We start from the raw sequence: 14,009 nt of genomic DNA, 5'->3' as shown, positions 1-14,009 counted from the left end.
ATGTAATAGAGTTAATATGGCAATATATAAAATAGTGATATGATAATCTATAATGTAATAGAGATATGACAATATATAATATAATAGAGATAATATCATGACAATATATAATATAATAGAGATAATATTATGATAATCTATAATATATTAGAGATAATATCATGACAATATATAGTATAATGAGATAATATTTTGATAATCTATAATATAATAGAGATAATATCATGACAATATATAATGTAATAGAGTTAATATGACAATATATAATATATTGATATGATAATCTATAATGTAATAGAGATATGACAATATATAATATAATAGAGATAATATCATGACAATATATAATATAATAGAGATAATATTATGATAATCTATAATATAGATAATGTCACGATAATCTATGATATAACATAGATAATGTCATGATAGTCTATAATATAATGTCACGATAATCTATAATATAATAGAGATAATATGACAATATATAATATAATAGTTAATATCATGACAATATATAATGTAATGAGATAATATTATGATAATCTATAATATATTAGAGATAATATCATGACATTATATAGTATAATGAGATAATATTATGATAATCTATAATATAATAGAGATAATATCATGACAATATATAATATAATAGAGTTAATATGACAATATATAATATAGTGATATGATAATCTATAATGTAATAGAGATATGACAATATCTAATATAATGAGATAATATTATGACAATATATAACATAATAGCGATAATATTATGATAATCTATAATATAATAGAGATAATAGCAGGTTATAGTCATTTAGTTTTTGGTGTAATCAAACAGCCGTAATAGAAAACTGACCACTCGGACAGGAAAAGATATAACTTTATTCATCCCTGAAGGGAAATTCAGGTGTAGATAGCAGCAAAGAAGGTAAAAAAGGACATCAACAGGGTAGAGTAACAGAGGTAAATAGATAGATAGATAGATAGATAGATAGATAGATAGATAGATAGATAGATAGATAGATAGTAGAGGTCAGTCACCTCGGGATCAGAACAGTACTAAACCTAACATTAATGCTAACAATACTGAACAACATCATAGATATGAGATCAGCATATACACACATATTCTGCATGTGTATATATATATATATATATATATAGTATAGCATATACAGCATATATTACATGCCACCAGCAGTAGTCTCTTATCATCAGTTCCATAAATAAATAGCCACTTGTATGTTTTAAATAGTACACAATGTGCAATATGCAAGCTAATATGTCATATATATATATATATATATATATATGAACAGTAGCAACTTGTACACTGTAAAACAGTACACCATAGTGCAATATGCAAGGTACAGTAGGGCCAGGTGGGTCACTAGGTCAAGTCAGCCTAATCATAAGTCAGAGGGCTCAGTGGCAGTCTATGAAGGTCAAGGAGTCGCTCCAACAGATGATTGACACTTGTCGTCTGAATCTGAACCCAAATCTTGTTGGCTGCTCAGAGTTCAGCCGTCTGAAGGCTAAAGTGAAATCTGCACATTTCTGTCATCTGTCTGTCCCTTTTCCCCTCCGTCTGCTTAAATTCTCCATTTGTGGTTCAGTCTCTGGTGAGAAGAACGCAGTGGGATAGAAGTACAGCTTTCTTTCTCTAGATTTTTGATGCAGAATTTTGAAAAAAACAAAACTATCAGTTTTTTTTCCTGCACACTGTCCGGTTTGGCCGAGACGTCTGCCTTTAGCAAAGTGAACTGCAGATTTGATGCATTACCTTTAGTAAACGAGTGGCAGACATGGAAGCGTTTTGCAGCAGATGTGTTTTTGACACTGTTTCTCCATGACGGCATCACACAGAGCCCAGATGATGAATTATGTGTTGACACAAACATGATGCTCTGCATCCTAAAGGGTGGAAGGCTCCGATCTTACCTGAGAGCCAGCACAGTCCCCATGCAGGGAAGGTGTTTTCTGAAGGAAAGGTCCGTTCTGTGATGGGGGTGACACATCAGATGGATGTGAGACATCAGATGGACGTGAGACATCGGATGGATGTGACACATCAGATGGACGTGAGACATCGGATGGATGTGACACATCAGATGGACGTGAGACATCGGATGGATGTGACACATCAGATGGACGTGACACATCAGATGGATGTGAGACATCGGATGGATGTGACATATCAGATGGATGCAAGACACCAGATGGATGTGAGACACCAGATGGACGTGACACATCAGATGGATGTGAGACATCGGATGGATGTGACATATCAGATGGAAGTGACACATCAGATGGACGTGACACATCAGATGGATGTGAGACATCGGATGGATGTGAGACATCAGATGGATGTGACATATCAGATGGATGTGACACATCAGATGGATGTGACATATCAGATGGATATGACACATCAGATGGACGTGACACATCAGATGGATGTGAGACATCAGATGGATGTGACATATCAGATGGATGCGAGACACCAGATGGATGTGACACACCAGATGGACGTGACACATCAGATGGATGTGACACATCAGATGGAGGCTTCTCGTCATACACAACTGAAGCATTTGAGTTGGAGATGTAAATAATCATCAGAAATTAAAAACGTGTTGTTTGTCATTTCATTTCATGCAGTTGTCACATAAAATGAAACGAAACACGGTTTCCCACAGCAACGCAACACAAACACACATACACATCCAAAAACTACAAGAACACACACATCCAACCTAAGACACATACCCAAACTAACACACATATCCACACTAACACACATATCCACACTAACACACATACCCACACTAACACACATACCCAAACTAACACACATACCCAAACTAACACACATATCCAAATTAACACACATATCCAAACTAACACACATATCCACACTAACACACACATCCAAACTAACACACATACCCAAACTAACACACATACCAACACTAACACACATATCCACAATAACACACATATCCACACTAACACACATACCCAAACTAACACGCAAATCCAAACTAACACACATCCACACTAACACATATACCCACACTAACACACATATCCACACTAACACACATAAACTAACACACTAACACATATACCCACACTAACACATATACCCACACTAACACATAACCCAAACTAACACACATATCCACACTAACCCAAACTAACACACATACCCACAGTAACACACATACCCACACTAACACATATACCCAAACTAACACACATATCCAAACTAACACACATATCCAAAGTAACACACATACCCACACTAACACACATATCCAAACTAACACACATATCCACACTAACACACATATCCACACTAACACACATATCCACACTAAACAAAACAAACAAAAAAAATCACTGTCCAGGAAAACGAACACCAGCCAGGATGACTGTTGGAACTGCTGGTCTGCATGGGCTAGCAGTTACCTTAGTCTGCCCCGCTTCTGCGTCCTGTCAGACTGCCCTCGGTGTTTCCGGCAGGGCCTTGGTCCTTGGGCCCACAGAATGCAGCAGACCAAGCTCCCTCAGCCAATCCAATGCTAGCTCTCCCAGCCAGACACCTTCGACACGCCTCCCCGCACACCACACAATGACACTAAACACACAGTAAAGGCTAGGTGAGGTCCCCGCCAGACTGCCCTTGGTCTGCATGGGCTAGCAGTTGGCTTAGCCTGCCCCGCTCCTGCCTCCTGTCAGACCGCCCTCGGTGTTACCTCTTCAGGCAGGGCCATGGTCCCTGGGCCCACAGGACGCAGCAGACCAAGCTCTCCCAGCTGATCCAGCGCCAGCTCTCCCAGCCATCAAACGAAGACAAACTTAGACATGGACAAAGACACTGCATGGATGGTACTGGGTGAGGCCGCCACAAACGTGAATCCATGCTGCCATCTTCCCACATCGGTACTGGGTGAGGCAGCCGCAAATGTGAATCCACGCTGCCATCTTCCCACACCAGTACTGGGTGAGACCGCCGCAAACGTGAATTTGCACTGCCATCTTCCCGGAACTGGGTGAGGCCGCCGCAAACGCGAATCCATGCCGCCATCTTCCCACACTGGTGCTGGGTGAGGCCGCCGCAAATGTGAATCCACATCGCCATCTTCCCACACTGGTGCTGGGTGAGGCTGCTGCAAACGTGAATCCACGCCGCCATCTTCCCACACTGGTGCTGGGTGAGGCTGCCGCAAACGTGAATCCACGCCGCCATCTTCCCACAGTGGTGCTGGGTGAGGCTGCCGCAAACGTGAATCCACGCCGCCATCTTCCCACACTGGTGCTGGGTGAGGCCGCCGCAAACGTGAATCCACATCGCCATCTTCCCACACTGGTGCTGGGTGAGGCTGCCGCAAACGTGAATCCACGCCGCCATCTTCCCACACTGGTGCTGGGTGAGGCCGCCGCAAACGTGAATCCACATCGCCATCTTCCCACAGTGGTGCTGGGTGAGGCTGCTGCAAACGTGAATCCACGCTGCCATCTTCCCACACCGGTACTGGGTGAGGCCGCTGCAAACGTGAATTTGCACTACCATCTTCTCGGAACTGGGTGAGGCCGCTGCAAACGTGAATTTGCACTACCATCTTCTCGGAACTGGGTGAGGCCGCTGCAAACGTGAATTTGCACTACCATCTTCTCGGAACTGGGTGAGGCCGCCGCAAACGTGAATCCACATCGCCATCTTCCATCATCATGTTGTGACTTTCTCATCAGATGGTAATAGAACATATGGGTCTGTTTGACTCCAGTCTTTACAACCATTAGAGATGTGAACAAACATTCAGCAACGTCAGAAAACATTAGAAACTCAGATCTAGTTTTTGGTTACTGTTCATCCTTTTATTAAAACACCTGTCAATCAATCTGGGAGCGACAGCAGCTTCCTGTCCTGTGGTTTGTAGTTTGGTAGCGGGTGATACTTTGGTTTACGTTTGGATTAAGGACTGTAGCTTTAATGAAAAATCTCCTACATGCATTAATCAGAAGCATTGTTTAAATTGTTTTAAATTACATTTATCAGATATTACAGCGGCTCTAAATTCAAATGATTGTCTAAAAAAACACAAAAATTCAGATCATTTCACTTTTTTGACCTGTTGGAATGTGTTTTTTCAGTCTTCAGAAATCTCACAGAAAAGTCTCACACTCTCCAAGTAAAAGTAAGCTGGAAGTGATTACCCGTGTAGTTCATTCCTCCGCTGGGATGAAGGGAACACATCTTGAAAGACAGAGTCCAAGCCTTTCAGCGGTTAAAATGGGATTTTTCCCCTCCCTCATCAGTTTGCCAGTCAGTTCTGCAGCGTCAGCAGTCGGCACACAAAAACAGAATTCAGTAAAAGCTCTCTGGGAGAATTCTCTCGCTCTCGCTCTCGCTCTCTCTCTCTCTCTCTCTCTCTCTCTCTCTCTCTCTCTCTCTCTCTCTCTCTCTCTCTCTCTCTCTCTCTCTCTGTCTTGCTCTCTCTCTCACTGTTTTGCTCTCTCTATCTTGCTTTCTCTGACTCTCTTGCTTGCTCTGTCTGTCTGTCTCACTCTCTGCTGCTGTGTCTTCCTCTCCCCCCTCTTTTATTTTTCCAAACAGCTTGCTCCCATCCCCCTTTCCCCCTCATGAGCTGACATGCTAGAAGAAACATATGCCGCTATTCCCAACAGCTTGTACTGCTATCGCTCAGAGAGCAAGCAGTTGTCTGGAGAGAGAGAGAGAGAGAGAGGGAGAGAGAGAGAGAGAGAGAGAGGAGAGAGAGATTTAGTAAAACCTTGAACATGTGCAGTAGTCAAACTAGACCTGTCTTCTGGACTACCTTTATTGTTTTTACTGCCTTCTAGTTAACTTTTTATGTACTATAGACCTGTTTTTCATTCATGTGTATTAGTTTTATTGCCATTTGATTTTGTTCCTTGTATAGATTTTGTATTTATCATATTTATTGTGTATATTTTTCTCACTTTTAGTTTTATATTCTCTGTATTTCTTTGCCATTCAATTACTATTTGTTTTATTCTGTGCTTTTGCAGTGTCATGCTGTATCTATCTGTCTGTCTATATCTATCTGTCTATCTATCTATCTATCTATCTATCTATCTATCTATCTATCTATCTATCTATCTATCTATCTATCTATCTATCTATCTATCTATCTATCTATCTATCTTATCTGTCTATCTCTGTCTGTCTGTCTGTCTGTCTGTCTGTCTTTCTGTCTACAGTGCATCCAGAAAGTATTCACACCCCTTCACTTTCCCCACATCTTGTTATGTTAAAGCCTTATTCCAAAATGGAATAAATTCCTTTTTTTCCTCATCAGTCTACACACAATACTCCATAATGACAAAGCGAAAAAGGTTTTGTAAAAATTTTTGCAAATTTATTAAAAATAAAAAACTGAAATATTGCATGTACATAAGTATTCACACCCTTTACTCAGTACTTGGTTGAGGCACCCTTGGCAGCGATTACAGCCTCAAGTCTTCTTGGGTATGAAGCTACAAGCTTGGCACACCTATATTTGGGGTATTTCTCCCATTCTTCTCTGCAGATCCTCTCGAGCTCTGTAAGGTTAGATGGGGAGCGTCGCTGCACAGCTATTTTCAGGTCTTTCCAGAGATGTTCAATGGGGTTCAAGTCTGGGCTCTGGCTGGGCCACTCAAGGACATTCACAGACTTGTCCCGAAGCCACTCCTTCGTTGTCTTGGCTGTGTGCTTAGGGTCGTTGTCGTGTTGAAAGGTAAACCTTCGCCCCAGTCTGAGGTCCTGAGCGCTCTGGAGCAGGTTTTCATCAAGGATCTCTCTGTACTTTGCTCCATTCATCTTTCCCTCGATCCTGACTAGTCTCCCAGTTCCTGCTGCTGAAAAAGAGCCCCACAGCGTGATGCTGCCACCACCATGCTTCACTGTAGGGATGGTATTAGCAAGGTGATGAGAGGTGCCTGGTTTCCTCCAGACGTGACGTTTGGCATTCAGGTCAAAGAGTTCAATCTTGGTTTCATCAGACCAGAGAATCTTGTTTCTCATGGTCTGAGAGTCCTTTAGGTGCTTTCTGGCAAACTCCAAGCGGGCTGTCATGTGCCTTTTACTGAGCAGAGGCTTCTGTCTGGCCACTCTACCATAAAGGCCTGATTGGTGGAGTGCTGCAGAGATGGTTGTCCTTCTGGAAGGTTCTCCCATCTCCACAGAGGAATGCTGGAGCTCTGTCAGAGTGACCATCGGGTTCTTGGTCACCTCCCTGACCAAGGCCCTTCTCCCCCGATTGCTCAGTTTGGCTGGGCAGCCAGCTCTAGGAAGAGTCCTGGTGGATCCAAACTTCTTCCATTTACGAATGATGGAGACCACTGTGCTCTTCGGGACCTTCAAAGCTGTAGACATTTTTATATACCCTTCCGCAGATCTGTGCCTCGATACAATCCTGTCTCGGAGGTCCACAGACAATTTACTTCATGGCTTGGTTTCTGCTCTGACATGCACTGTCCACAGTGGGACCTTATATAGACAGGTGTGTGCCTTTCCAAATCATGTCCAATCCATTGAATTTACTAGAGGTGGACTCCAATCAAGATGTAGAAACATCTCAAGGATGATCAGTGGAAACAGGATGAACCTGAGCTCAATTTTGAGAGTCATAGCAAAGGGTGTGAATACTTATGTACATGCAATATTTCAGTTTTTTATTTTTAATAAATTTGCAAAAATTTCTACAAAACCTTTTCCACTTTGTCATTATTGGGTATTGTGTGTAGATTAATGAGAGAAAAAAAGAATTTAATCCATTTTGGGATAAGGCTGTAACATAACAAAATGTGGGGAAAGTGAAGGGGTGTGAATACTTTCCGGATGCACTGTATCTGTCTGTCTTTCTGTCTGTCTATCTATCTATTTATCTATCTATCGATCTATCTGTCTATCCGTCTGTCTGTCTGTCTGTCTGTCTGTCTGTCTGTCTGTCTGTCTGTCTGTCTAAGCTTTACCATGGTGATATATGAGGTCAGCAAACAAGTCCTGTTGACATTTTTTTCATTTTCATGGATGGCATTTTATTTCGTAATACGTTTTCCAAATTGATTTAAATTACACACGAGAAGTAAAACTGTACAGAAACCTTGAACCTTCTTCTGTCAGTTACATTTGAAATTAGATTTTTGATGTTTATCTAAGAGTAGAAAAGGAACCAAAGACATAATGAAACCACATTATTTATCACTTGGTAGAAGACCATGCATGTGAAGGGTCAAGGTGCAGCATTACTTGGCTCATCTGCACGGGCTTCACGAGGACTTCGTCTGTCACGATGAAGAGCAACATGAATGTAAGCGCAGGGGACGCACAGAGAGGAAAGCAGAAATTGTTTCATGGTTACAGCAAATCCACAAAATGTGGCTTTATTTATTACTTTTTGAAAAATACAACAGCTTGTCTTGCTCCGTAGTGTCCACTGATGAAGCTGATGGTGTTGAAAATAAGATAAAAAAGACCTTTGAGATATAAGACCAAATGCTTGCATCCTGAACCCTTCACACACAACCAGGAAGAGGGGGACTGGTCTAAACATGAGACTCCTTACTCCATATCAGAAGGAATTGGACCAGGACCAGAAATAAGCCTTCACCTCACCTCCTCCATGCTGTCATTTACTGAGCAGGGGGTTTCGTTCCTCCACAAGGAGCCCTGATGTGATTACTGCTGTTTCAACCCTTTCACACCCTCACTAAAGAAACTCAACAGCAAGCTTGGCGAGTGGTGGCCGCCTGTTTGGCTGTGTCTCCTCGGCATTGTGCCGTCTCTCAGGCAGCAGTAGTGTGTTGTTTGTGTGTTGTTTGTGTGTGTGTTGTGTTTGTTTTCACTTGGAGGCAGATGTCTCTGCAGTTCAGCTGTAAAGATGACGGGTGGCTCATGTTTATTGTTTGTTTATTGGGAATTTCAGGTCTCCCCCTAGTCAGCTCCAGGCCTCGGCTTGGAGAGCTCAACCGCCACCATTGATCCCAGCAGCTGGAGCGGCAGCGAGAGTCCTGCCGAGGACATGGAGAGGATGAGTGACTCGGCAGACAAACCCATGGACAACGACGCTGAAGGCGTCTGGAGCCCGGACATCGAGCAGAGCTTCCAGGAGGCTCTGGCCATCTACCCTCCCTGTGGACGCCGGAAGATCATCCTGTCTGATGAAGGGAAGATGTACGGTGAGTACTGATGCTGGCTAACGCGCTGTACTCACTTCATGCCAGTTTTATTTTGCCATTTTCTTTTTCCACTTTTATTTGGATTCGTGATTGTTGAGTGACTGGTCTGGTCTAACGGTTGTGAGAAACACATGTTGTCTTCTGATCGGTGCCAACTAAATCTGGTCAGACATATCCTGCTCGCTCTTTCCTCTGTGATTCCATTGTGTTACAGACTTTAACATCCCCCTAGAAACTTTTCAACATGGGCAACTTCAACAAAACATTTTCTGCAGGGCATCATTCTCATTCTTTCAGCAGTATCAAAGATTTGTAAAGAATATGTCTTAAGCACTTAGCTTCAAACCGTGATGACCTTGTCTATTTGCAAAGTGGCCATGGTAAAAGCCTGTTTTCTCAGATATGTCCCTTCCTCTGCAGGGCGTTAGCTTAGCAACTGTTGCATTGTTAATGCTAATGGACTGGTCAGTTCTTATAAAGCCACAGCGTATTGCTATTTTACAATACTTTGAATTGATTGTGCTCGTTTCTCTTGTCTTTATAATTAAAAACCCAACGTCAGCAAACATCAAAATGGCAAATCACCAGCATGTAACTCGTGAGTTCAACATAAAGAATGTGTTACTAAACAGTGTTTTGGAGGACCACAGTCACCTGAAGTCCCACCCACCAGACCAGTGATTGGTTTCTTCAAAACATCTGTGTCCCTCATTATCTGACTCTGGTAATGGGTTCAGCCATATCCAACTCCTTGTAGAAGGATCTAGCTAATGAGACTGTCAAGTGACTTCCTGCTGAGTCAAAAGGAGCTCAAAGCAGAGCTGAAGCTGAAGTCCAGGGTTTCTCTAATCTGCCCTTGTGTCTGTCAGTGGGACCACAAACAAGGTGTAGCAGGGCTACAAACAAGGTGTAGCAGGACTACAAACAAGGTGTAGCAGGGCTACAAACCAGGTGTAGCAGCCACTGTGTCTGGTGTGCCGTCAGCTCAGCAGTAAACAGTTCTCACCCTTGTAGAAATGGATCCTGGGACCAAAGCTAACACAGACAGTCTGATGTATTACAAACTACATCACACTATATGGAAACACTGCACCAGTGTTCATCCTACCAGGTCAGAACATCTCAACAGTGGTATACAGAGACTGCAGAGAGTCTCCAACCATGGTAAAGATGACTGGTAGTGTTATGGAGCCTGACTCCACCATACGCACGGAGAAAAAAAACTGTTTGTTAATGGAGGAAAATCACGTTTTTCAGCTTTCGCCAATGTGGGATAAACTGTAGATTCTCTGGACCACTCGTTTTCGAATGGTTGCCATGCAGCCACTTCTCTGGTCCACAGAAGTGAGACTCTATAAGTAAAGTAGAATAAAGTATTAGTCAGTAGCAGATGGCACTGCGGCTGCCACCAGCTGTGCCCCTCTCCTCCCTCTGTTTCCCCCCATTCCTGGCTGGGTGATGTCATGGAAAGGGAATATTTTCTGTCTGCGGTGTTGGACTGTCTCACACCCTGTCAGTGTCAAGTGAAAGCAGAAAGTCCCTCAGGGCGCTCGCTCGCAGCTGTCATGTGACCCCTCCGGCCAAACCAAATGTAAATTCTGAGAGTTGCAGCATAGCCCCTCAGCTGCCACTACAAAGAGAAAACCTCCGCCAACAGGACCCACTCATCCTTCCCATCATCCCTTTCTCCTCCTGAGCCCCTGCGCTGCATTACAGTCTGACAAACATCTTTTCCTAAAGGGTTTTATGTGATTATCAGTAAGTACAAGCTTCACTGTGCTCATTAGACAGATAATAAAAGATGCAAACCTGGCCTTTCCTGAAGACTACTCGCATCAAATCAGAAGAAATATATTTTACATTTCATGCACATCTATATTAATGTTTTCAGATATAATTACATTACACCGGTTTAGATAAATTCAGATTACAGTAGAGTAGAATAAGTTAAATGATCCAGTAGGGAAGTTGGATTGTTGCAGATAACAGGACACAATGATATGAGGGATATGACAGAGCATCAAAGAAAGGAGACATAACACCTAACAGGCATAACATTACAAATGGTACAGTAGTAGAACATATTCACCTGACCACTTCAAACCAAACATCAGAAAACTCTAACTTGGACTGATGCATATATCAATGTGTGCAATTTCCCTGTACATCTCCAGAGCATGCATCTTTGCACACGTGCATTAACTTTTGCAGAGAGAAGAGGGAGTTGAAAGTGTGCAAGCTCATGACTGGATCGGTGCAGGAAGACAGGACAGTCTAAAAAAAAAAAAACAGCAGATCAGATGTTTGTATAGTTCACTTCAGCTCAAATCCAGGATTCAGGTTCCGAAAGCCCAGAACCGGTTCTGCTGGTCAGTGATAGGCCACGATGCCGTTTGATGGTATTACATTGGCTTTACATGCTCTGAAGACGCTGAGTGGAAATGCAACCGGTCTCAAGCTCACATTGTTGGAATATGAATCATCGAGGGAATGTGCTGCCCAAGTCGTCTTAACTTCGACTTCCTATTCAGCACTGCAGGGGTTTTCACAGAACATTTAAATACACATTCTTTTTTTTCCTGTTTTTTTTTTTTTTTTGTGGTAACTGACCCAACTCACCCCAAAAGGTTGTTATGAATTCCAGTAATAGAAAGTGTCTTAAAGGTCAAGAATGTATTACTGATAGAGACAGCCAGCACTTATTGGGCATCCATATACTGCCCTACATCTAAATACCGAAGCATCTGTTGAAGGGGGCAAGGTCTTTTTCGACATAGTCATAATCCCTTTAAAAGAACTCAGAAGCCTGAATGAGTCACAGGAGTATAAAGATATTTTGACATTGAATCAGTTTTAAGGAGCTTATATTCACACGGATCTTGTGCTTTCTATAATTTTTCAAGTTTGATTATCAGTGGTGTCTAAATGTACCTTGACCTGTTGAAGGGAGAATGAATGGAGCGCGGTGCTGGCAGATGTGCCAGGTATCTACTTCAATATTTTGCTCAACAGCAACACAATTCTTGCAAGTGCACTTTTCCAGAGTTGCTGAATCGAACCGTCTGATTCGGCGACAGCAGCGGTCCGTGTAAAGTGAGTGGATGTGGCGCAACACAGCCTTATGTGCATTCAAGTCAATGAAAACAGAGTGGCGTGTCGAGGTCCGAGTGCTTGAAGGCAAAGGACAGGAGTGTGTCTGTTGTTTTTGGCGCATAAAGCAGAGGTCGGGGATGCACTTCTCTTTCCTAGTGATTTTTTTTGGTGAGACTGTGACGGCGGCAGCAGCGCCAAACAGATGTGTTGGTTTTTCTTTGAGAGAAAAATCTGCAGCTGTCTCTGAGTCCTACTGCCAAATCTGTCCTACCTTCAATGGACTCCACTTCCTGCTCACGAAATGGCCTTCCCCCTCCCATACAGCTCATTCACCTACCGCCACAATCAGACCAGAGTGACCAGAGAGAAAAATAGTGTGACGGACAATTTCTACAAGTTTTGATGAAAGGGTTCTGGTAAATGGTTTATTATCTACTGTAATCAGAATCAGAATCAACTTTATTGCCCAAGTGTGTCTATGCACACATGGAACTTCATTCCGGTTTACAGTAGTACTTCATATATCACTGTAAAAAAAAAAAAACAAGAAAGAAAGAAATTGAATCCTGGAGGTAAGTATTTATGCACAACAGGTTTGCACTGCTATACTATACTATACTATACTATACTTTAAAGTATAGTATAGTATTAGTCTATACTAATACTTCATATGCTATACTAATATTTCATATGCTATGCTATGCTACACTATGCTATACTCTACTATAATATGCTATGCTATGCTATACCATGCAATGCTATGCTATACTATACTATACTATACCAAGTACTGTAATGCAAACAATTAAATCAGTGTAAAAATACCCAATAGTTATCATCTTCATCTCAATTACTAATGATAGTCAGTATTTCTAAAAATGGTGGCTATTTGAAAATAATTTCCCCCACATATCTGAGGGAATTATTTTCAAAATTGACTTGACTACAACACAGCTGAATATCATATATCTAAATGTTGTATCTCAGCATGTTCACTGACCAAATTATGGCAAGAAATGAATATCTTCAATCCCCTTTAAGTCATACTGAAAACGGGTCAATTGCACCATAGCATTATGGGAACATTAAATTTAAGTTTAGAGTTTTAGATGATGGTGTGTCAGTTGATGTTGTCTGAAGAGGAAAGTGGAATGTCAGAAGCAGGCATCTGCCTCTCAACGATGGGCTGCAGGGGCTTCCATAATGCAGCCGTTTATGAAAGAGAAAGAATAAAAGATAAACAACAAAGTCAAGACACTTCCACAAACAGAGCTGCACAGACTTGTATTTTCTCTGGACAGAACTGCAAAGGCAGTGCTTACACCTGCGAGTGCTGTCTGAAACACACAGGTGCTTTGTTTACCATGTGAATATGCATGTTCCTCATGGCATGCCACAGATTTCCATTAGTGAGGCGCCCCTAGCTGCAGGGCAGCTCTTCAGCATGCCATCGGAGATGATGAGGACGCTGTGAAGTGGTCCTCTACACCGACACAAGACTGATTTGTCTTAAACATGACAGCGATTTCTCTGTTAAGAGAAACGCCTCGGCGGGCTGATGGGTAATCTGAGAACGTGGGGTTTTTATACAACAGTCAGATGATGCAGAAGACCCCTCCTGGCATCGGAGATGAAAAAGGATGGAAGCAGACGCTGGTATTTTTGTCGCTGAGAGACCCGGGGGACAGCGTACTCCTCCAT

At 42.3% G+C, this 14,009-nt stretch overlaps 1 protein-coding gene across 2 annotated transcripts in view; it reads left to right on the top strand.

Moving 5' to 3' along the window:
- tead1b (TEA domain family member 1b) overlaps window positions 1-14,009 on the top strand; it is a 158,431-nt gene that overhangs the window by 23,212 nt on the left and 121,210 nt on the right. For both annotated transcript variants that reach the window (XM_056278348.1, XM_056278347.1), the window contains exon 3: window positions 8,963-9,215. In XM_056278348.1, the coding sequence (XP_056134323.1) occupies window positions 9,059-9,215 (157 nt within the window). In that variant the 5' untranslated portion in view covers window positions 8,963-9,058. The remainder of the gene's footprint in view (window positions 1-8,962; window positions 9,216-14,009) is intronic.

Source organism: Lampris incognitus, chromosome 4 (assembly GCF_029633865.1).
Source record: "Lampris incognitus isolate fLamInc1 chromosome 4, fLamInc1.hap2, whole genome shotgun sequence".
NCBI lineage: Eukaryota > Metazoa > Chordata > Actinopteri > Lampriformes > Lampridae > Lampris > Lampris incognitus.
This window is presented reverse-complemented; position numbering and strand designations above follow the sequence as displayed.